The sequence below is a fragment of the Pipistrellus kuhlii genome, unplaced genomic scaffold (assembly GCF_014108245.1).
Source record: "Pipistrellus kuhlii isolate mPipKuh1 unplaced genomic scaffold, mPipKuh1.p scaffold_m20_p_5, whole genome shotgun sequence".
Taxonomy (NCBI): domain Eukaryota; kingdom Metazoa; phylum Chordata; class Mammalia; order Chiroptera; family Vespertilionidae; genus Pipistrellus; species Pipistrellus kuhlii.
Genome location: NW_023425551.1, coordinates 16,384,373 through 16,407,130, shown reverse-complemented (window position 1 = coordinate 16,407,130; position 22,758 = coordinate 16,384,373). Strand labels below are relative to the sequence as shown.

Sequence of the window (22,758 nt, the reverse complement as noted above, 5' to 3'; positions counted from 1 at the left end):
CACTGAAAGATGTCTTGAAGAAAATGAGAAGTATAGGTGGTGGTGTGGAGCCTCTGAGCCCAGAGTAAATGGTGCATATTTGCAGTATACTTGTTGCCCACATTTTTTTTCTTCATCTATCCTCTCATATTATTTTTCCATTTTGTATATTGTATTTTTGTAAGCCACTTTGGGACTATTTTGGAAAGACGGCAGAGTATAAGTAGAGGTAATTGATGCTTACCACGTTGAGCAATTAGCCTTCTGAAGACAGGACCGCTGTGGTCAAAGGTAGAGGCAAAAACACTTTTGATAAACACCAGGAAGGCCAGAACTTGAAACAGCAGGAAAGAGGGATTTCAAATTAACATCTAACAGCCAAATGGTGCTTTAATCACGACCTACTCTGCAGATGGCAAAGTAGTCAGGCAGAATAACCCATCCACCGAACCCGGGTGGAACGCAAGCATCAGAATGCTGAGTACTGAGGTCAAGAACAAGACTTTCCTGGGACATGGGGCCCCAGCAGGGTGAAAGGGCGAGGGAAATGAACGGGAGGCGAGTCCTGTCCCTCCTCGGGGTAGGTCACCTTGGCTGGGTACAATGGCTCCTGAAAGTCAACAGCAATGGATAGAAAGGTGTTCAATAGGGACACCCTCCTCCTCTCCCTCGGCCCCAAGTCCCTGACCGAGCATTACCTCCTCCTCTCCCTCTGCCTCCTCCTCTCCTTCCAGGACGCCCCGCGCTTTCCCTTCCCACCAAATCCAGACCTCGGGGACCCCATCATCGGGGTGCGGGGCTGCAGGTGGCCTGGTGGCCAGGGAGAGACAAGGCGAGAGCCCGCAGGACCCGGCCCGACGGCCGGGAGGGAGCGCGGGTGCTGCCCCTCCCCGGGCGAGGGGCGGGGGGCGCGGGAGGAGGGCGGTCCCAGGCCGGGCGCACGGCGGCCGCCACCCTCGCGCCTCCTCCGCCCGCTCGCCAGTCGGCGGAGCCCAGGTGCCTGCAGGACGGAGCGCGGAGGATGTGCGGCCGGTGGCTACTCCTGCTGTGGGCGCTGCTCCCCGGCGCGGCCGCGGGGGGCTCGGGCCGGACCTTCCCGCACCGCACGTCCCTGGACTCGGAGGGCAAGTACTGGCTGAGCTGGGGCCCGCGGGACGCCCGGCTCGCCTTCCGCCTCGAGGTGCGCACGGCCGGCTACGTGGGCTTCGGCTTCTCGCCCACCGGGGCCATGGCCGCGGCAGACATCGTGGTGGGCGGGGTGGCCCAGGGGCGACCCTACCTCCAGGTAAGCGCCCCCTCCTTCCCCAGCCCCGCCGGGTCAGCGCGCCTCCCGATCCCCGTCCCGTCCCGACCCCGGAGCGGGCGCGGGAGCCAGGACCCCCACCACCGGCCACCGGGACGGCCGCGCAGCCCCGCGCACGCTCCCCGCGGCCATCAGCTCCCGCACCCGCACCCCGGAGCCCAAGCCCGCGCCCCGGAGCCCAAACCCGCGCCCCGTGCCCCGGAGCCCAAACCCGCGCCCCGCGCCCCGCGCCCCGGAGCCCAAACCCGCGCCCCGCGCCCCGGAGCCCAAACCCGCGCCCCGCGCCCCGGAGCCCGCGCCCCGCGCCCCGGAGCCCCGCGCCCCGCTCCCAGCTTTCGCCCCGCGAAGCTGAGCACGGTGATTCCAGGCAGTTCTCCGCTTCTGAACACCTCCCTGTCCCCAGCACCCAGCGGAGTGGACCTGCTCCTGCCACCTGCCGCGGTCCCCCTCTATTGCCGATGGGACGGAGAGGGGACCCGGCGTTGGGGACCTAACCGACTGCTCTCAGGGTTTGGGGGGGGCAGAGAGTTTGAAGCTCTTGGCTGACTTGCTGCCTGGGGTTCTGGGTGTCTGAGAGAACTTCCCAAATCGGGGCGATGTGGGAAATCCCAGGCGAGATGCCAGCTACTTCTTCAGAGGGATGATCCCTTTAGGATATTGCTAGTCTGAGAGCTGCTTCTAAAGATCTGCAAAACCTAGAGCCCCAGGCAAAATCCCCTGTGAAGAGGCAGAACTTTTTCGCTTACTTAAGTAGCTAATAGAGCTAATTTGACAACTGGCTGATTGTTTCCAAAGAGCCTCAGGGGAGCCATTGTTTATTCATTGATGTCTTTATAAACAGGAGGAGAGAACTGTGAGATGACCAGAGTGAGGACGCAGTGAGAGGTTCTCTGGAAATCTTTGTTTATTTAATCTTGATCAACATTTGGACATTTTTCGATGGTGACCTAACAGCGTAGTGGAAATACACCCGTTGTTACTTATCAAAGTTTATCCAGAGAGCCTGCCCTTTTGCTAAAAGTTCCTTGACTCGGATAAAAACTCTTGATTGTGTTGGCATTGTTTTAGGCTTTGAGGATGTTAAAATTCAACGCACCACATAAATTTCAATGTGCATTTCTCAAGAATCGTTTTCCTAGCTTCTAAGTTTGATTTCTGCAATGTTCTGACGGACATGCCATCAAATGTGAACCCTAATTCTGGCACTGAGATACTCACATTGGCCGGAAATAAAGAAAATGATAGCAATTAAAACTTCATAACCACCCTCTTCTCTAAATTTCCCCCCATAAATTAATTCTTTCTCCCCAAACTAAGTACTCTACAACTCCAATAAAATAAAGTTTTATGAGGACTGCACTCTGTTGAAGTCATTGATGTATAAATTTTCTTCTGCTGCAGCATCTCAGACATTAAATTTGTAAACCACAAATTTGACCCCAAACACAGACCTCACTAGCTGAATAACTTAATAAAGAGCTTTATGTTGTGTTGTTTTTTTCAGGGCGATAAGGGTTAAATGCCCCTTACTTATTCTTACATCCAAGGGGACATAGTAAATCTTACTAAGTTAATATCATAAAACAGGGTGTGCTATCAAAGATAACTTGATATTGTTTTTCTCAAATGAGTAGCATTTCTAGAAAACCCACTCAATTAGATATTAAACACCAGGCCAAGAGTAGAATCCTGTTTCAACATGCCATAATGGGCCCACCACAAGCGTAGACTTTGTTAAACTAAAGAGTATTTTCACACTGCTGGTGGTTCTTTTATAAAGATTGCATAAGAATTAATTAAGTGCTATTTAGGTTGATTTTGAACCATAGAACTTTACTTAAAATAATTAGTGAATACTTATCACTATGAGATAAACCTTAAAATGAACACTTTTCCAATATATTTAATGAGCAAGAAATAGGATTTTCCCCTCCATTTTTATTCCTAAGGGGGAAAAAATTCTTATTTTCATGAATAAAGATAATTTTCTTAGTTGCCTGACATTTTTTACTATTTCATTTCCTTAAACAACCTAATCATTTTAGGACATATAAGATACAATAAAATTATGCTAATCAATTAAATTCAAAGACAATTTTATTAAAAACTTGTAATAAAATTAGAGACATTAAAGACCAAGCTGAGTGATTCCATTTTCCAACAGTTGGCATTAAATCTACTCTTTATAAATTATTTGAAAGTCTTCATGCAAAGATGTGATAAGGGTATTCTCTGTCACTATACCCGAGGTGAATAGTGTTCCTAATCATAATATATGCGATTCCGATAGTAGACTTTGGATTTTGTGTAATATTACTTCCAGGAAGAACAGACTTTATGTGAAACAATGATACAAAAGCACTGGCTTTTGGGGTATCTTTGCGTGTGCAGCAGCTCCTGGTAGTGGGAGATGGTAGCAGGCTGTATGATAACCTAAGATGACATCCCAGTCACCTCACCTGTGGCTTATTATTTGATTTTATCCTTTATTTTTTTTAAATATGCTTTTTAAACTTGATTTGAGAGAGAGAGAAAGAGAGAGAGAGAGAGGGGGGAACATTGTTAGTTGCTTCCTGTACACACCTTGACCAGGGATTGAATCAGCAACCCATGGATGTGCCTAACTGGGAATCAAACCAGCAACCTTTTGGTCCATGGAACAACTCTCAACCCATTGAGCAACACAGCCAGGGCCATGCTCTCAAGTTTTACAGACTTGACTTTTAGATTTTTTTTTGTTCTTTTATTATTCTGAATCTTATTTTTCTGATTATTTTAACTTATTTTCAGTGGAATGGTAACTGCATAAGAATAAGTTCCAACCAACCAGGTAAAGAATTGTTGGCTAACTAGATGTTACAAATCCAAATGCCTATAGAGGTTAGAGAGCAAATGTAGAAGAGTGATGGGCTTGAGTGGAACAAGCAGGATGTAATGCCACAAAGTAGAAGTGATTGAGGAAACCAGAGTTTTTGCAAGTGAATTACTGTTATGTGTGAATGGAAATGAAGTATTGCCAGTTCTACTGGATTTTTTTTTTTTTTGAGACAAGACATAAATTTAACTGTGTGTCTGTGCATTAAAATCGTCTGACTGCTAAATACTGGCCACAATTCAAGTTTGTACAAAGCACCATGCAATGTTCATATGCATACATGATTTCCATTCAGATAGATCCTGTGGACAACTTAGTCTGTGACCACAAGAAAAAGGTTAATGTTAATAAAGAATCAGCCTCAATTAGGAGATTCCATGAGAGGCAAAGAGGTGGGTTCCATTTCCTTTCAGGCCAGGTTTATTCTGATCCAAGCACACATTCTGTCCATTGACAGAGGGGCCCTCACCTATTGTTTTGGTTATTTACTGGTGTATAACAGACCACCCTAAAATACTGGCTTAATCCAAGGATAACATTTACTTTGCTCACAGATCTGCAGTGTGAGCAGGTTTTAGTGGGGACAGATCTCTGCTCTACTCGATGTCACTTCTAAGTGAATGGCTTGCTTGCTTGACTGGCAGTTGATGTTGGCTATTGTCAGGGATCTCAGCAGGTACCATGGTGGGAACATGCCTCTGCACACAGTTTCTGGGCTTCCTCACAGCACAGAGGCTAGGTCACAAGAGTGAGCATCCCAACAGGCCCTGTGGAAACTCTACAGCCTTTTCAACTTACTCTTTGAGTCCTGTAGAGTGTCTTCTGCTGTAGTCCCAGTCCTACAGGATGCAAGAGGGGACAGAGACTCCACCTCAACATCACGTTGTATGGAGATCACATGGGGATGAAACATAGAAGTGTGGCCATCTTTGGGATAGACATTCCCCCATACCCATCCTACAGACTTGCCACCTGTCTACATGCATGGACTCTCTTGACACTGCCGAGATTTTGGAGACAATGTTTACTTATTTACTTTCTTTCCTTTGCATATTTCTCTCTCTCTGCCTTCCTCAGGCCCACACACTACTCCACTACTATAAGAAATTAGTGGACAGTTGATAATTTCTCCATTGTCCTTCTGTTCCATACCCCTTCAGCTCACCCCACCCCCCAACCCCCAAATGAGTTCTGAATCTCCACAACCCATCTAGTTCCATGGTTGTCAACCACCCAATGAAACTACCTCCAGAGGGCAGTGTGACATTTGTTTGTGGGATGGTGGGATGAAAACCCAGCTTTAGTAAATCCCTTAAAGGGCAATGGACTTAACTATCCCCAGAGAGGAGACATTATGAGAATTTGCCCTGCCCATTTTGAAACACTCGGATCCTGTCTGGAGATATTTCCTGAAATGGTATATAACCCGGTCCTATCAGAATGGGGAAGAGAAGAGAGAAATGTGGTTGTGAAGCGAAGCCTGTCTTAGTGTACACCATCAGATAAATTGTTCTGGAGCGGCTTCCACTTGGGGAAATGTTGCTCCTGGGCTGCTGCTGAGGTCTCTTTCTGCACCATCTTTCACAGAATTGCCAGAGGGGCGGGGTTGGGGGAGAAAGCAGGCCTTCTTTTGGCACTGGCTCTTGAAAACCTCACGATTTTGTCTCAATGAGTTAACTCAGTGCTCCCTTCCCTGATGGATGGTGTCCTTTCCGTGTACTTTGCCCCTCTTTGACACGGAGCAATTCCACCCACCGGAGCCACTTAGCAACTGCAAGTCCCCATGTGAGGCAAGTGACCTGGGCTGATGAATGCCCAGTTTGTGCGAGTTAGAGAAGAGGGCAGCATTGTAGGATGTGCTATTGAATTTGCACAGAAATTGATTCACTCTTCCTTTGGGGGGGTGTACATCGGCATGGAGGCCGAAATATGTGTCATCATTTGTTACAGCCTTGCTTGTTGGCTGCGTCTCACACTGAAGCCTCTCTGTGCTGAGAAGTAAGTCTTCATTCAGCAATAGGGTAATTGCTGCCCGGCTGTTCGCTGAGGGGCTGAGGAAGTGCTTGAAACCGATTTGAAATCACAGACAACAGTGAGCACTCTTTGTGATTAACGGCATGCTTCTTTTAAGTACGCCCCAGCCAAGGGCAACAAAGAAGTGTTTCGAAAGCAAATTGAAAAGCGGTAGGGAAAGATGAAGAGAGTGTGCAACCCTGCCACAGCTGGGGGGTGGAGGGGTGGGGGGGGTGGGGGGGCTTTGTAAAGAGTTACTTGTAAATCTTTGGATTATGCCCCCGCCCCCCTCCAAACAGCCAGGTGAGGAAGGGACTTCGCCGATGACGTGTTTTGTGCATTAGTAATATGGACACATGGCTAGCGTAATGCTTGACACAGGGTGATAGTCTTTAGTGTGTGGTTCTCCCTGGCAGAGCATATGCTTTCATGCCACCCCGAGGACACCCCCAGACCTGAGAGCCAAGGGAACAATGCACCTGCATTGACTGGCAGAGTTCAGGGCTTCAGGCAACCAACGGCAATTTTTGAATTCTTGAAAGGAGATGCAAGATTCCACTTCAAAGAAAGTAAATGGTAGTTTATTGATTCATCATTTGTAATAGAGCCCCATTAAAATAAAGTTGCTGGCAAAAGAGACGAATTCATTATACATCATCATGTTTCTGGAAATGTTTGATCCGTGTATTAAAAAAAAAACACCTGCATGCAGATGCCACACAATGCTGTTTATTGTAACTTTAAAACAATAATCAATACAGAACATTTAAGAAGAAAAACTTTTTCTCCAGGAAGCCTCTTCCGAACCCATGTCTTTGTAACTTGTTAAATTCTAGAGTCGACAAAAAACACAAAAGCTACTCCTAAGGACAGTATTGCACATTAAGTAGAGAATTTTGCAAAATAATTTCAAGTAGATGATTTTTGCTAATTCTGAATTTGGAATTATATAGCTGAGTGCTATACAAATAATGAATAGACCAATTTAGTTTACTATTGAAGTCTTCTTATTGATCTAATGTAAGCAAAAATTATGAGAAAACTTTCAAACAGTTCTTGCTTTTACAGGTAAAATATTGATGCTTTATGTATTTACTAGAGGCCTGATGCACAAAATTCGTGTACTCAGAGTTGGAGAGGGTCCCCCAGCCTGGCCTGTACCCTCTCATAGCGTGTGAACCCTGTGATTGATTGCCCCAAGAGGTAGGCCAGAGCAGCCACCAGGCCCCACCTCTGCTTTGTGCACAGCCATCTTGTGACAGCATGAGGGCATCACAGTGTGATGGCGTGAGGACCACCTAAGCTCTTATTAGTAAGATTCTATGCCTATCAAGAGCTCAGAGTTTGGTTGATTGGAGTTACATAAAATATTACCCTCAAATCTCCCAGTGACCTCCCTCCCATTTTAAAGGTGACAAAACCAAGTTTGGGGAAGCTATTAAGTAAATGGCTTGTTGCCCACTGAGTTCCAGTTTATGTTCTTTCTTGTCCTGCAAGGAAACTGTAGCTGACAAAATAATATATCCCAGTTTCCTCCTGAATAGTGAAGGAACATGTGTAGTAAAATATATTTCTAAACAGATTGGTTACAAAATCATAGTATTTTTGCTATTTTTGTTTCACTATAAATGTCATAGTGTACATTTCTATTATATGATTTTTCATTATTGAGTGCTTAATGTAACCAACCAAACATGATGGTAAGTTCTTAAAGTGTGTTATCTCATGTAATTCTCACAGTAGCCTTGTGATGTCTTATATTTTCCATTCTGTAGATGTATAATCCTTAGCCTCTAGGTCACACAGCTTTGTGCCTTTTGCTATTTCAGTAAAGTACTCACCTATAGACAATGAATGTTGGAATGCTCATTCATTTATTTCATCAATATTTACTGAATGTTTATTGAACAAGTTCTAGGTGCTGTAGACATAGCATTGAGTGAGATGAAGTTAGAGGTATTGTGGAGCTTATATATTGGTGGAGGGTAGGGGTAAACAAATAAATAAATGGGCAACAAAAATAAGTGCTGTGCCAAGAATTAGAATAGGGTGATATGTTAAGGGCCAGTGTGGCTATTTCAGATAAGGTGCTTATAAACAAAACATGAAGGAAAATAAGTATCCCAAGTTTTTAAGGTTATTTTCAAGATTAACCATAGTGTTTACAATTCAAAATGCTATATACGATGCAGAAGATTGTCTGGCAATGGCATCAAAGAACTCAGCAGACCTTGAATATAGGAAACTGCCTACTTGGAGGAAATATAATTAATACTTTTCAAATGTGTCTGAACCGCATGAGCTCTCTTTTTCTATTTCTGTGGCATTGTTACACAAATGTTTAGTAAGCTCAGCGAGAGTCTTCCAAGCTTTGATCTAGAGACTTGGTGATTTTATAGACGTTTTTAATACTAGGTGTGAATGTTTTTCTCTTCTACCCTGTGTTCTTTCTCATCTTCCATAATCTTAGAGAGCTTATAGATTTTGAGACGCTAGACCAACAAAACCACATGTGTCTGGGGGAAGATTTCCATCTTTGAGGCAGTTGTTAAACTAAAATTTTCAAATATTAGTTTCTTAGATAAAAATAAATTGCTAGATTTTCCCCCCCTCCCCTGCAAAGTCCATGCACTGAAACTCACTCATACAAGGAAACTCATGGTAGATAAAACCCTATAGAAGCTAGGCCTCCTGGTACTTTGGATACCTTTGGTCAAGGCCAAGGTAGATTGATGCTGTGGCAGATTAAAGTCTGGTGATGGGTAGTCAGAGCTAACGGTGAACTGACAACTGGGAAAAATACTTTCTATGTCAGGCATTCTGAAATCTGTCTTCACATTAGAATCACTTGGTGTCTTTCTAACTTTTTTAATGTTCGGAAAATCCTTTCTCTTCCCCATGCCAGTTAAATCACAGTCTCTTGGTGCGGGGGCGGACACAGACATTAATATATTTGTAAGTTTCCCCGGTGATTCTAGTGTACATACAAGTCCAGGAACTACTGACCTTGTGTGGTCAGGCTCTTTGGTAGGAGTAGGGTGATTCCTTTGTGGGCCACATGGAGAAGCTTGGAAGATCCCAGGCCTGGGGCATGGGGATCCAAAGCAGGACTCCATGCAAAGCAAGCCAGAGAGACCATGTGATGTTTGAAGCAAGAGCTCACATTTGGTATTTAAGATTATTTTGTAAAAACAAAAATAAAGTGGTTTCCCTAGAATGGAAATAATTGTGAGATGAGTTTAATGAATTGATTGATAATTCTACATAAATGAGTAGCAATGGAAGAGCTGTGGATAGTGATGTATTTCAAAATAGGATGAACCAGAAATCTCTCTCCTCCTCCCAGCCCTCTATCATTCTTGCACACCTTTAGTCAGTTGGAACAAGCTGCCGACTATCTAAGCAACGAATATTTGCCTACACCAAGGCTAAAATATATGTCATATATGATCACAAGGCATCAGTGGAACATTAACAAAGGGATGTCCCAGATAATTCTCAGCCTGTATTTAAGCCAAGAAAAGTGTTCTGCTCTAAAATCTTTTATTAGAATTAACAATAACAAAATGGACTCCATTTATATTTGGGGGGGGGGGGGAAATTCTCAAGTGTTTCGCCAGTTATATCGATATAAACACCTAGCCTTTCCCTTCCCACATTCTCTAAAGGTTAGTAATAAGCAGTGAAGTGCCCACAGCTATAGTTGCAGGAGGGAGAAAGAGGCAAAGCAGCAGAAGCGGCATGTAATTAGTTTTTTTTTACAAGTTGATGGCTGCCACATCTTCCGAGGTACCAGGAACAAGTCCATGTGCTTGGCAGGTCCCCCCCAAACACCTGCTGGATAACTGCTAAGCGGTTAAAAGCAGGAGGTCCTTGTTGAAATCCCAGCACAACGTGCTGCTCATTCATTATGTTGCCCTCAGCAAATTCCTTAACCTCGCTAAGTGACAGTTTCCTTTATGAAGAAGGGAATCATGATATCTAATGCATGGTTTTGTTGTTTTAAACTTGACCCTCTTGCCCATTTTACTTACTTACTTATTAAAGTGTAGTTGACATACAATGTTATATTAGTTTCAGGTGTACAACATAGTGATTCAACACGTATATTCCTTATGATGCAATCACCATAGATCTAAAAGCTATCAATGACCAAAGTTATTACAATAACATTGACTATATTCCCTGTGTAGTTCCAGTTATACAATAACTGGAGAGATAATGTAACATCATGCATGGGGGTTTTGTGAGGAATAAATAAAATAAAATAAATGAAATATTGGCACATTGAAAGTACACAATAAATACAAGAAATGATATAATGAATCCCTTAGTAAAATGTTGTCAGAAGATTACATGTCCTCAGAAGTTTTCCAGCTTTTCAACATGGGAAAAGGTGTCTGTAAAATGTATAGATGGGGGAGATTGATAGAAATTTGGGGAGAAATTTGAGGACAAACTTTAAGCAATTGGTTTGTGAGCACTTTGCAATCTCTAACAACTAGAGAGTTCCAGTAATCATAGGTTATACTGACAAGATTGCACTTTCTTTTGCATTTGATTTGCGGGGCCAATCATTTGGGTAGTAAATAAATGGTGCATCTAATGATAGGTAATTATCAGGGTTTCTTATGATGTCCTTATAGAAGATGGACTAATAAAGTTGAATTATAGGTACAATCATAGGTATTTAAACATGCATACCCAAAATATATTAACAACTTGGCTACATTAGGCTACAGAATGAGGACTAAAAAGAAAATATTTGAAAATAATGAAAGGAAACTAAGTTAAAAGTTCAATGAGAACTTAAACCGGTTTGGCTCAGTGGATAGAGCATCGGTCTGTGAATTGAAGGGTTCCAGGTTTGATTCCGGTCAGGGGCATATACCTTGATTGCGGGCACATCCCCAGTGCGGGGTGTGTGGGAAGCAGCTGATCGATGATTCTCTCTCATCGATGTTTCTAGCTCTCTATCCCTCTCTCTTCCTCTCTGTAAAAAAATCAATATAATATATTTTTAAAAAAAAGTTCAATGAGAATACAAATAAAATTAAATATTTGGTTAAAAATGGTTGTATATGCAAAAAAAAGTGTAAAATTGGACTTAATTTGAATTCATTTTTTTATATGAAAAAGAAATAACTATTAGTTCATTTTAAAGTCAAAAGATATGCTTACTAAACCCAGAGATGCAATATTAGCCTGCAAACTCTACTTATTATATCAAGGGAAGTAATATTGATACTATAATACTGATAATATTGATTCTGTACCAGGTTAATCACACTAGAATAACATTTTTAAAGGATGTGTGTGTGAACAGGAGATGTCTATGCGGGGTTTACCAGGGTGGTTGAAATATCTGGAAATTAGGTACATGAGTAATGGGAAAAGGCTGGTAATGTTGTACCTGGAGAAATAACAATTAGGAAAAACACGATGATTGTTTGAAAGAGTGGACAGTCTTCCCCAAGCCTAGAAGGAAGAAAAAAGACCCAGTTAATATACATGAACGGGTAGAGGATATTAGCTTTATATGAGAAATACATTTCTGACTTAAAGGATTTGCTTTGTGAGAGTGTAGGTTTATAAGCTTTGTCACTGAAGGCATTAAGTACTTTGATCATCTCTTCCTAACCCTTCCTCTCGGTAAACAAACAATAAAATATATATTTTTAAAAAAGAAATGTTTTTGAGAGAAATCCTCCTTTGGTGGGAACTAGGATTTAGGTAGCCTTCAGGTTATCTTCCAACTTGAGTATGATGCTGAAAATAATCTTACTCCACATTCATGCTTTTAGGTTATTCAATAAATTAATAGAAGGGAAGACATTAGAAGCTGTGAAACTGTCTTGTTTTTAACCTGCACTCTCCCCCGACTGAATAATAAGTTTTATTATGGTAGGGACTTTGTCTATTATACTGTACAATCATGCCTTTAGCCTTACAAAACAGGCTGAGGAATAGTAGTCACTCAATAAAATATGTGTTGGTAGAAAGAAGAGGGACAGAGTGATGAAGGAAGAAAAGAGCTTTCTTCTCAAAAATTTATTCCTTGCGTAAACTGGTCATAGACAATTAAGAGATGTCATCTAAAATTTTCTAAAAATTATGGTGATGGGATAGGACAAAGGTATTTCAATAGTAAGGTCTGAAGTTACTTTTTTATTGAAGTTTACTGTTAAAAGAGTCAAATTTTAATTTTTCACTGTGTGTCTGATACTTCTATAATTTTAGAACAGTATTAAGTTATAATAAAATGAAGATGAGATGATTGTGGGAGAGAATTAAGGACGTGTATTTTCAAAGGTGGCACTTACAGAACAAACAGATTGCTCAGGTGGGCCCCTGCAGGGAACACACACTAACAGTGCTCAGATTTTGGCATTCTGAGAGCTGTTTCACCAATCAGTTTTATTAGAAGTGGTTTTAGGAGGCAAACCCCTTCCATTTTGACATTTTGTTCACATTTCTAAGATTAGGGAATAAATAATTTATTCAAACCAGTTGCTCTTGACATTCTGAAGATTGCTTACTGGTATCTAGTTTGTTTATAGTTTTATAATATTTTAGGACCAAAGATTCCCTCTACCACAAAAATATTTATCACTTTACTATCAATATTATTTAATCACCACGATACTTATTATAGAAATTGCTATTACAAGAAAACGTTTGAAGGAACAGGCTTTTGAGAGGCAGAAAAAGAAGAAAAACTGCAAGCACCTGTTGAAGAAAATGATGACAGATGGCAACATTTTTCTCAAGGTTTTCCCCACAGCTGTGCTTACATTCAGTTCTCTGGGCTGACCAGCAGTTTATTCCTATCTTTTATTACACCATTGAGTTTTCACTTTATCCTGTTTAACATAGCACCAGTCAAAGCTCTCTTCTGTTACAGAGATTGTATTCGAGAGAGAGAAAAAAAAGACTGACAATGAGTGAGAATCATTTAACATCTGTGCAGTCATGTTTTTTTTTTTTTTTTAACAAGAGGTCGTAGCAATCTTGTAGAATATAAAAGCTAGCTTTTGGGCGGGCTGTTGTGTTAGCTGGAAAGTGGCAGCCAGCAGTAGGGCTCTCATGCTTAATGATAAATGCCAGCTTCTGCTAATGCCGACTTTACAATTGCCACCCAGCAGTTTGAAACCTTAATGATATATTTCATAATTTTTTCAAAGCATGAAATGTTCAAAAGAAAAAAAATGTCCTGTGAGAACATGTTTCAGGAGTAAAAATTTTTTATGACATAACTATAGACTAACTTTATTGCCAGATTTTAATTATTAACTCAGATTTTCAAGAGTAATAGGTAATAGTTTATCTTTAAAAAGTACAAACAGTATTTATATTTTTTAATTAATGTGATAATCCATAATAACAACAAAACTATCTCAATGATGATTCATATTAAAGCTGATCTTAATGCAGATATTTGTATTGGAATGATTGACCTCCACATAAAAGCCATTGATCTTGGGTAATATTACTTCACATTCCACTTCACAGAACATTACAACTGAATAAGTACAAAGAAGAAGGGATTCTATGTACCAGCTTTTATATTTACATAATTAACGTATCTTCATATTTTTATTCTTAAACTCTTACAAAGCCCCTACAGAATCATGACTTTCCAACTCCTCTTCAATGCTCTTGCCTTCAGTTTGTTTTTAATGACACTTTATTGGATCCTACTTTTATTTGTCAGTGTTTTATGTGATATTTATAAAATATACAATATATTTAATACATATATCATACAATTGGATTTTTATAATGGCTGTTGTGTCATGACAATGAGAGTTCACTGTGACCAAGTTCCTATTTTTATTTGAAAAGTCCTGGAGTGTCAAGCACTATCGGAAGCTAGCAGAGGAATGGCCTTCATCATGGGTTTCCAGTAGAGCTGCATATGGGTCCATTTGGTAAATGGGACTGAAAGTAGAGGTGAGAGACACCATTCAGTTCTAAGTCTAAAGGTGAAAATCAGTAAAAATGACTTGGGAAATTTAAAAATATATATTTTATAAGTACCAGTATGGTTCTGTGAATATAAATTTATAGGTGATGTTATTGATATTCAAACTCTTAGTTGGTTGATGTTGTACAGTCAATGCATTCTCTATTTTTTCATCTTACAGGATGTTAGTTACAAATAACTATTCCACTTAATGATTTATTTGACTAACTTTATCCCTTTGTCACACTGTCAGGAAACTCTTAACTCACTAAACATCTGTTGAAGGTTTAGCCAGTTTGCATGAGGATTTTCAAGATTGACAGGTCTTTGAGTGACTTATTTTCTTTTCCTCTTTCTTTTCCCTTCTTCTCCTCCTTCCCCTACCTCTTTTCTTCCTCCAAGCAATAATAGTTGAATGATAAGAAATTTGGGACCTGGCTTTTTTTCTCTCTTCTTGCCTCATTTAGTTGTTCTTCTAAGGTTTGCCAATATGCCATTTTTTATTGTATTGTAATATGGACTTCCTTAAGACTGTGTTTGATTGTAGGCCATATATTTTATTAATACAGAGTGAAGGAAGAAAAGAGGTGTTACTGGGGAACATTTTGCTCCCACCAAGCTATACCTTTATCACAAAGATGTGAATATTGGAAGATGGTGCTTATTTTTTATTTTCATTTAGAATTAGCAAAAAGAAAGGCAGGATACTCCTTTTAAAATCAAGGATATTTAATGAACCTCTGCTCTGTCTGTTAGGCACTGAGGATATAAATTAACATTAGAAAACTTTCTAAAACATGATTTTTCTTTCTCTCAGATCTATTTTTTCTTTCCTTTATACTCAGTAGGGAATGCCATTCAGTGTAAAAGAATTTCAAAGACTGTTTGCATGCATGAACTTTTTTATTCTTAAGTGCTGATGTCAGTCTCATAAGATTCATGTCCATTTAGGGCCTAAAAGGTTGTAACAAGATCCCCAGAGTTCAGTGCCAGATGTGTTTGCATGGCAGATCATGCAGACCCAAACTCATTCTAGCATCTGGTTAAACACATTCCACTTCAGATCTTAACCATATGTAAATATAATTGAAAGCAAGTGAAAAAATAATCTGTTTTCTCCCTCTTTTTATTCTATTTACAATGTAAACAATTACTCTAAAGTTACAAATTAGTAACTGTGTTAACAAGATTAGAAATCTATTTCTGGGTAGTTGTCTCATGGCTGAGAAGATAGTGCTGTGTCTAGAATATATTGCATCCTACTTGGGAGTGCAGGTAGAAGAATAAAGATTCAGAGAAGGAATGGTCACTTCCAGTTGGAATGACCAAAGAAAACTTTATAGAGGAGATAGTCATGGGTCTCAATAGAAGCAAGTACTCCAGTAGGTGGAGTTAATGGAGAGCAATCTCAGTGGGGTGAGGAGAGCAGGAAAGAGAGAGAGGAACAATGTGAACAAAAACAAAGTGCTGAGGAAAGGCAGAGTATTTAAGGGGAATAAAAAATAGATAATAAAGATCCTGTGGTAAGATTAGTGATAGTCATCCTGGAAAATCAGGTGAGACTAAATTTTAGAGAAACTCCATCTAAGTTATAGAACTTTGTATTATATACTGTTGAATTAGATCTACTGACACCCTGAGAATGAATTTGAAGAAAGAACCTGACAGAAATATGTGTATGGTAGAGTCTTAACTAAGACAGGAGAAGCTGTAATGGAGTGGAAGTAAAAGGTGGGTTATTTTTTCAAAGGAAGGCATGATAGGAGCAGGGGCTATCTGTGAAATTATAGAGGAAGAAGTTAAAGAAGACTGTGGTTTTGGATTTGGGATGGATGGGAGAAGAGCAGTATAAGTAAAGAAAATAACCTTACAGATTGAAGGTGAATATAATTTTGAATATATTGCATTTGAGATGACAAAAAGATTTCCAGATGAAGATATCTAATAGACTTTTGGAAATGTGATACTAAAATAAAGGCGATGATTGGAAACTCTTGGAGTAGATGAATTTCCTAAAGAAAAAAAAATGAAGACAGAAGAGTATAATGTCAAAGAGAGAACTTTAATGTCCAAGTTAGGGAATGGGAATGACATAGATAAATATCAGAGGTGGGCAATCAACAGTAGAGGCTTCTAGAAGTGGAGAATGTGGACAATCTTACCTTGTTCCTAGGATTTACTTGTCCCAAGTTTAGAGGGGGAAGAATTCAGTCTTTCATCATTAAATATGATGCTAGCTGTAAGGTTTTTATAGATGTCCTGTAGAAGTTTAAGGGCATCTATAAGTTTAAACTACCTTCTATTGGTAGTTTACTGAGAGATTTAACCATGGATGAATGTTTCAAATGGCTTTTCTGCATTATCAAAATGATCATACGGTTTTCTTTTTTAGACTTTTGATACAATGAATTGCATTGATTAATTTTCTAATTTTGAACCAACTCTGCATGGTCATGATATAGTATCTTTTTTTTTTTTACATATAACTATTTGCTAATATACATTTTTTTAAAAAAAATGTGTAGGTAGGCTCATGAAAGAAAGTGATCTGTAAATTTTCTTATAACACCTTTGTTCTGGTATCAGGATAATGCTAGCATCAAAAATTGAGTTGGGAAGTGCCCTTTCCTTTTTATTTCCTAAAAGAGTTTGTGAAGGATTGACATTATTTCTTCCTTAAATAATAATTGGTTAAAATATAAAGTAAAAGCACTTTGGCTTAGAATGTTCTTTATAGGAAGGTTTTTTACCCATGAGTAGATTATAGGATTATTTAGAGTATCTCTTTTTCTGACTAAGTTGCTGGTTTGCGTCTTTGCTGAGTTTATCTGTTTCTCATCTAAATTATCCAAGTTTTATGTATCAAGGTGTGCATAATATTATTAACTCTTTAATGTATGTAGGATCTATTTTAATGTTTCTTTTTCATTTCATTTACATCTATTTGTTTTCTAATTTTCCCATCTGCTCCTTGTTTTCATTTTCTCTATTTGGGATTTCTTTTCTTCTTATTATTTTTTAAAATATATTTTTATTGATTTCACAGAGAAAGGTAGAAACATCAATGATGAGAGCAAATCATTGATCAGCTCTCTCCTGCAGGCCCCACACTGGGGACCAAGTCCACAACCTGGGCATACGCCTTTATTATTGGGAATTGAACCGTGACCTCCTGGTTCATAGGTTGTTTGTCAACCACTGAACCACGTCAGTTGGGCAAGATTTTATTTAGATTAAGTATGTTTTATGATTTCATAAAGTAGATATTAGGATAGAAAGAAGGCACGCTGTGTGTTCTCACTGAAATTCTCTCAATAAAATGAGATATATGATCATAAACTTAGGGTGGGGAAGTGTTGGTATCTTGTTTAGAGAAGGTTTATGATATTTGTCTTGGGCGGTTTCATAAGAAAACGGCAAGAGAGTAATATGGATTTCCGCATTAATAAGGGCCCCGCTGAAGTAGATATGTAACTAATAATTCTAGTTGGACAGCTAATCTGAAGATATGTTTCCAAATAAGCCTTAAATTTTGAAAAATGGGAACAAAATTGTAATGGAATGTATTGCATTTCAATTTTAGTGTTAATCAAATCCATTCATGTTTTCCCTCATGAAGGTTGGAGATACTAGCTCTTTTAGACAATCACATTTTTCCAGGATCTGGGATCTTGATATAATTGGCAGCTGTCTTTTCTATATATTGAACATTTACAAAAAATATAAACTTAGCAGTTTACACAGGGCAGATGAACCACAGGATTTTTAGTGAGACCTGAGGGAAGTTTCTTCCATTTTCTTTCTTATTCAGATTTAGGTTATCTGAAAAGCCAGAAAAGTAGAATAGCTGAAAGGAATTGGTATTGGTGAATGGAAATAGAACAAATGGAGAACTGGCAAGCCAGCTGGATAGTTAGAGAGACTAATGGTTTTGGAAACATGTTTGTAAGACTAGGGTAATTATTCTACTCTTTGAGCTGATTACATTTTGTACTGTATTCTCTTTGTTTGCAAAACTGTGATTGCTTGATTCATGTAATGGAATGTGAGCTTAGTATAAAGCACAGTTCGTTTATCTAAATTCCCTGTTGCCTATTGACACTGTTGTTTCATTTACATATTGAAAATCTGTGTAATTAAAATTGGGAAAAATCACAGTTTTATAGGAATATTTCATTTGAATTACTTTCACAGTTACAACTAGTTCTCAAAATATATATATATATATATATATTTTTACAAACCCCAACTTTAACAGTAGGAAAAGTAAGATTTTATGTGAAAAACCTGATGTATACATTTTTTTCATAGAAAAATTAACTAAGTCATACTTTTCCTAAAGTGGTTACTACAGTTAGAGCAGGCTGCCTGCGTCCTGGGCAAGATGCTTAACCTCTTTGTGCTTTATTATCTTTGTTTGTGAAATAGAGTTTTATATTATATACTTGATATGAAGATTAAATGAGTTAATACATGGAAAATGCTTAAAGTGGGCTTAGGGCATAGTATGGTCTCAATAAATTGTAGTTGTTACTAGAGTGAAAAAATTAGGCTCTGAGCATTGCCAATAATGTGGGGTTTGAACAATGTCTAGATCTGGGATCCTGGATGTCAAATTTACACACACATAATATTAAGGTACTAGGGATAAAAGTTCAAAAATGTCATCCATTTGAGTATGACATTTGTTGATGGTTTAAGGTGTGTTTTTTTCTTGTATACTGTATCTTCTCTCCCAAACATAGCAATCGTTTCTTCAAATGTAATTTTAGTGTTCATAAAGGTTAGTATAATTTTGTTTTAGTATGTATATTCTAAAAAAATTCTTTGTGATTTACCAAAAGTAAAGAATCATTCTGTACTGAAAAACCATAATAGTTAAGGCAAAATTTGTGTCTATTAGTGATGAAAATTAACAACATGATCTTTATAACTCTCAATATAGTAAGCTAATGGTAAAAGACATAGGGAAATATTTTGGAAAAATTACAGTTTCCTTCGGGAAGGAAATGTCATTAAGTGAGCTAACCATGGTAGCATTCACACACCCCCCCCCCCCCCATATGCTATTTCATTTATTTATCTTTCAAAATCCATAAAGCAGGGTATATTCTATATTATCCCCATTTTACTAATGTTAGGATAAAAGCTCCCAGTTTGAATTCAACAGTTCTTCAGGGCATTTAGGGGAGGGCTGGGGTCAACTCCTAGCCATTTGTTTTCAAAGTTCATGCCCTCTCTGATGCATCTGTCTGCCTCCTGGAAGTGAATTGTATACCACTGAAGAAGTTTAGTACAGAAGTTACAGCTGATCCACAAAAACAAAATTTCCCTAGTTTTTCAATATCTTATAATTCATATAGTTTATTTCCTTACTTTTTATTATATTTCATTTTAATAAGCATATACCGTTAAAGCTCATACTAAAACACTGTAAGGATGCTTAAGTGCAGAAGGGACACTCCATCCAGGAAAATAGTGGGGCTAGTTCTTGCTTTTTCAAGAACTAGTTATTTCACTTTGAGGCAAACAATTTCACACTTAGTGATCTCAAATGTTCCATCTCTTTTGATGCTTTATGGTATTATACATCCACACTGTCTTTTCCTGAAGGTCCAGAAGCTGAAAATGGGCCAATTTCCTGGGGAATTGATTCTCTTAACTGGGATCCCGCAGACCCTTAGAAAATTCCAGGGCTTACAAAATGATTAGAGATACAGGTTTATGTACTAAGCAAACCCAGAATCATATATATATATATATATATATATATATATATATATATATATATATCATATATAGTAGTATCACAGGAAGGTCACAGGTATCCTGCCACCCGTGAGGAGTAAGCTCAAGTTGCTGTTGGATGTGTTCACAGAATCAGGTTTTTTAAGGTCCTCTTAATCTAAACTCATTTCCTTCTGACTCTCCCCCCATATTTTTCTACAGGATTATTTTACAAATGAAAATAGAGAATTGAAAAAAGATGCACAACAAGATTACCACCTAGACTATGCCATGGAAAATAGCACACACACAGTCATCGAATTTACCAGAGAACTGCATACATGTGATGTCAATGACAGGACAATAACGGTAAGGAATGCATGCATGAATAAATTGCACAGTTACAGTTGTAAAACCCTTTACAGAATTAAAGGAACAAATATTTAAAAATTATATTTGATAACAAAGTCGTCACATAGTCTTTGGGGAAATGTTCTTGAATTCTTTTTCTAAGCCACAAAAAAATCTAAGACTATAAATATCAATAAAGGCAATTTTTGTGTGAATTGCATTTTGAAGAGCTGTACAAAGAGTGTATTGACTTTTCAAAAGAGTTTTTGCTTTGAAAATAGACAATAGGTAAAGATTGTGAGAAATATATTACAGGAGAGAGAAGTATGATCCTGAATATAATTTCTCTGATTTATAACTGGTTCTTCTTAGTAAACTTCTAAAGTCAAAATAAATAGTAAAGTGATTAAAATTGTCTATCAACATATTATACCAGATTTCTTATTGGCAGACCTCATGCAAAAAAGTAATATGCCTATGAGAGGCAAAACTCTGACCTGGAAAATAATTTTAATTTCCATTCTACTTATTTATTTTCTCTAAAATGTCTGCGGCATCAAAACAGATTTCAATTTTCTAAAATCTCTGCTGGTTAACAAGAATTTTTGCTGGGTAACTACCAGTTGCTGGTTTGGAGGTTTAGCATGACAATGATTTGTTGTTTTTGAATGCCTGAAAGCATACCTATTTGTCAGTTGTCCTTCACCATGCTTTGGAACACATAATCATGCCTGTTCAGAGAGACAATTTCTGCCCCACCCCCGAACACACACACACACACACACACACACACACACACACACACACACACTTGTCTATTTGGATACTTAATGATCAAATCAGATTTACACAATTGATGTTAGAGCATTCCAGATGTTATTGCTCTCTTTTCTTCACTTCTCTGGAGATAATTGTGTTCATGTCCCATCACCAGGAGAGCACCGTGAAAGTGATCTGGGCCTACCACCATGAAGACGTGGGAGAAGATGGTCCCAAGTACCACAACTCCAATCGTGGCACCAAGAGCCTGCGGCTGCTGAACCCTGAGAAAGCCAGTGTATTGCCTACAGCTGTACCGTACATTGAGCTGGTAAATCAGAACGTAAGTTTCTTCAGGTTTTAGGACTGTAGGAGTGGGATTATAGAAAGTGTATGAGTTTTTACTTAACCTCTTGTCAAGAGAATGTGACTTTGTGTTCTCCTTCCCTTTTTATTAAGACAGGTCCCCGTTCCAAACAAAGGTACAACGTATTGGTGCCAAATGTTTAAGATTCCTGTGTTTCAGGAAAAGCATCACGTAATAAAGGTATGTGACTCACTCAGAGGCTAAACTTAATTTGTTTGAATGGAGTAGAACTTGTTCTAAAAATGAAAATGGTAAAATATGCCTAGAAATGATATGGAAGTTATTTAGAGAACAAAGAACTGGCTTAACCTGACACACATACTGTCTTGAGAGACACCAAATTTAAGGAGGATTTAAGTAGCTAGTCTTCTGGATTTTTGTCCCTAGTTTTACATGTTAACGGTAAAAGTTTTGGGATGTATTTGAACAGCTCTAGTTTATCTTAGACAACACTTCTGAAATTTGAATTGTTGGAATTAGAATTTAAAATTATATATATATATATATATATATATATATATATATATATATATATATATATACACACACACACACACACACACACACACACACACACATTGGTAAATTGTATCCAGGAAGGTTATAATCCCTACCAAAATTGTTTGAGAATATCTGTCATTGAAAATACTGAATATTCTCAGAAAGATAATAGTTATACTATTTTTGAAAGTAGGAAAACAAGAAAATTTGCGAATTTATACAAAAGATAAAAAATACAGAATTGTGTAGTACATAAGCTCAGTTTGCCTGTGGCATATAATCCCCCCTCCACTCCCTCAGGGATAGCTCTCCCAAAACTTTTGCCTGTAGTTGGTGAATGAACAAGTATTTAAAAACCCTCACAGGTCTGGCTCTGTGCAGGGTAACTATTTGGCTGTTCCACAGTGGCTGAAGATATCCATGGTCTCAACCCAACTGAGATTGTAGGAGTCAGGACCAAGACATAGGAAGGACTAAGATAGAATGAAATAGTGCATATCAAACACTGTAAACATTTGGGAGGCCAGACATTGCCAACTTTTTGCCAGCCCTCAGACTGGGTAATGAAATAGTGTGGATGTGAGGAAGGACCAAACTTGTCGATTCTGGAATCTAAAGGGAAATATATAGGTAGGATTTGCAGGTTGACTCTTTAATTACCGTGTCTCAGGTAATTGGCTCTGAGGTAATGTGCGTTGTAGGATCTGATTTCTTCCTACAAGGTGGTGGCCAAAAGGTGGTCAGTCCTAACACTTTCCCTACCAACCTCAAAGCATTTTTGGTAGAAATGGAAATACTGAGTGTATTTTAAGAAATGACATAAATTTGTCATTTTCTGATATATTGGTCCAGTGGCACATACCTGCTTTTCGTTTACAGAATGATTCATAACTACTTAGAGAAGCAAGAAGAGCAGG

General features: G+C 38.8%; 1 protein-coding gene across 1 annotated transcript in view; it reads left to right on the top strand.

Annotated features, from left to right (window-relative positions):
* Window positions 1–936: 936 nt before the first annotated feature.
* The window catches only part of MOXD1 (monooxygenase DBH like 1), a 75,999-nt gene continuing 54,177 nt past the window's right edge, over window positions 937–22,758 (top strand). Inside the window, exons 1-4 of the mRNA XM_036414730.2 lie at window positions 937–1,264; window positions 20,086–20,232; window positions 21,149–21,316; window positions 21,437–21,520. Of these exons, the coding sequence (XP_036270623.1) occupies window positions 1,001–1,264; window positions 20,086–20,232; window positions 21,149–21,316; window positions 21,437–21,520 (663 nt within the window). The 5' untranslated portion in view covers window positions 937–1,000. The remainder of the gene's footprint in view (window positions 1,265–20,085; window positions 20,233–21,148; window positions 21,317–21,436; window positions 21,521–22,758) is intronic.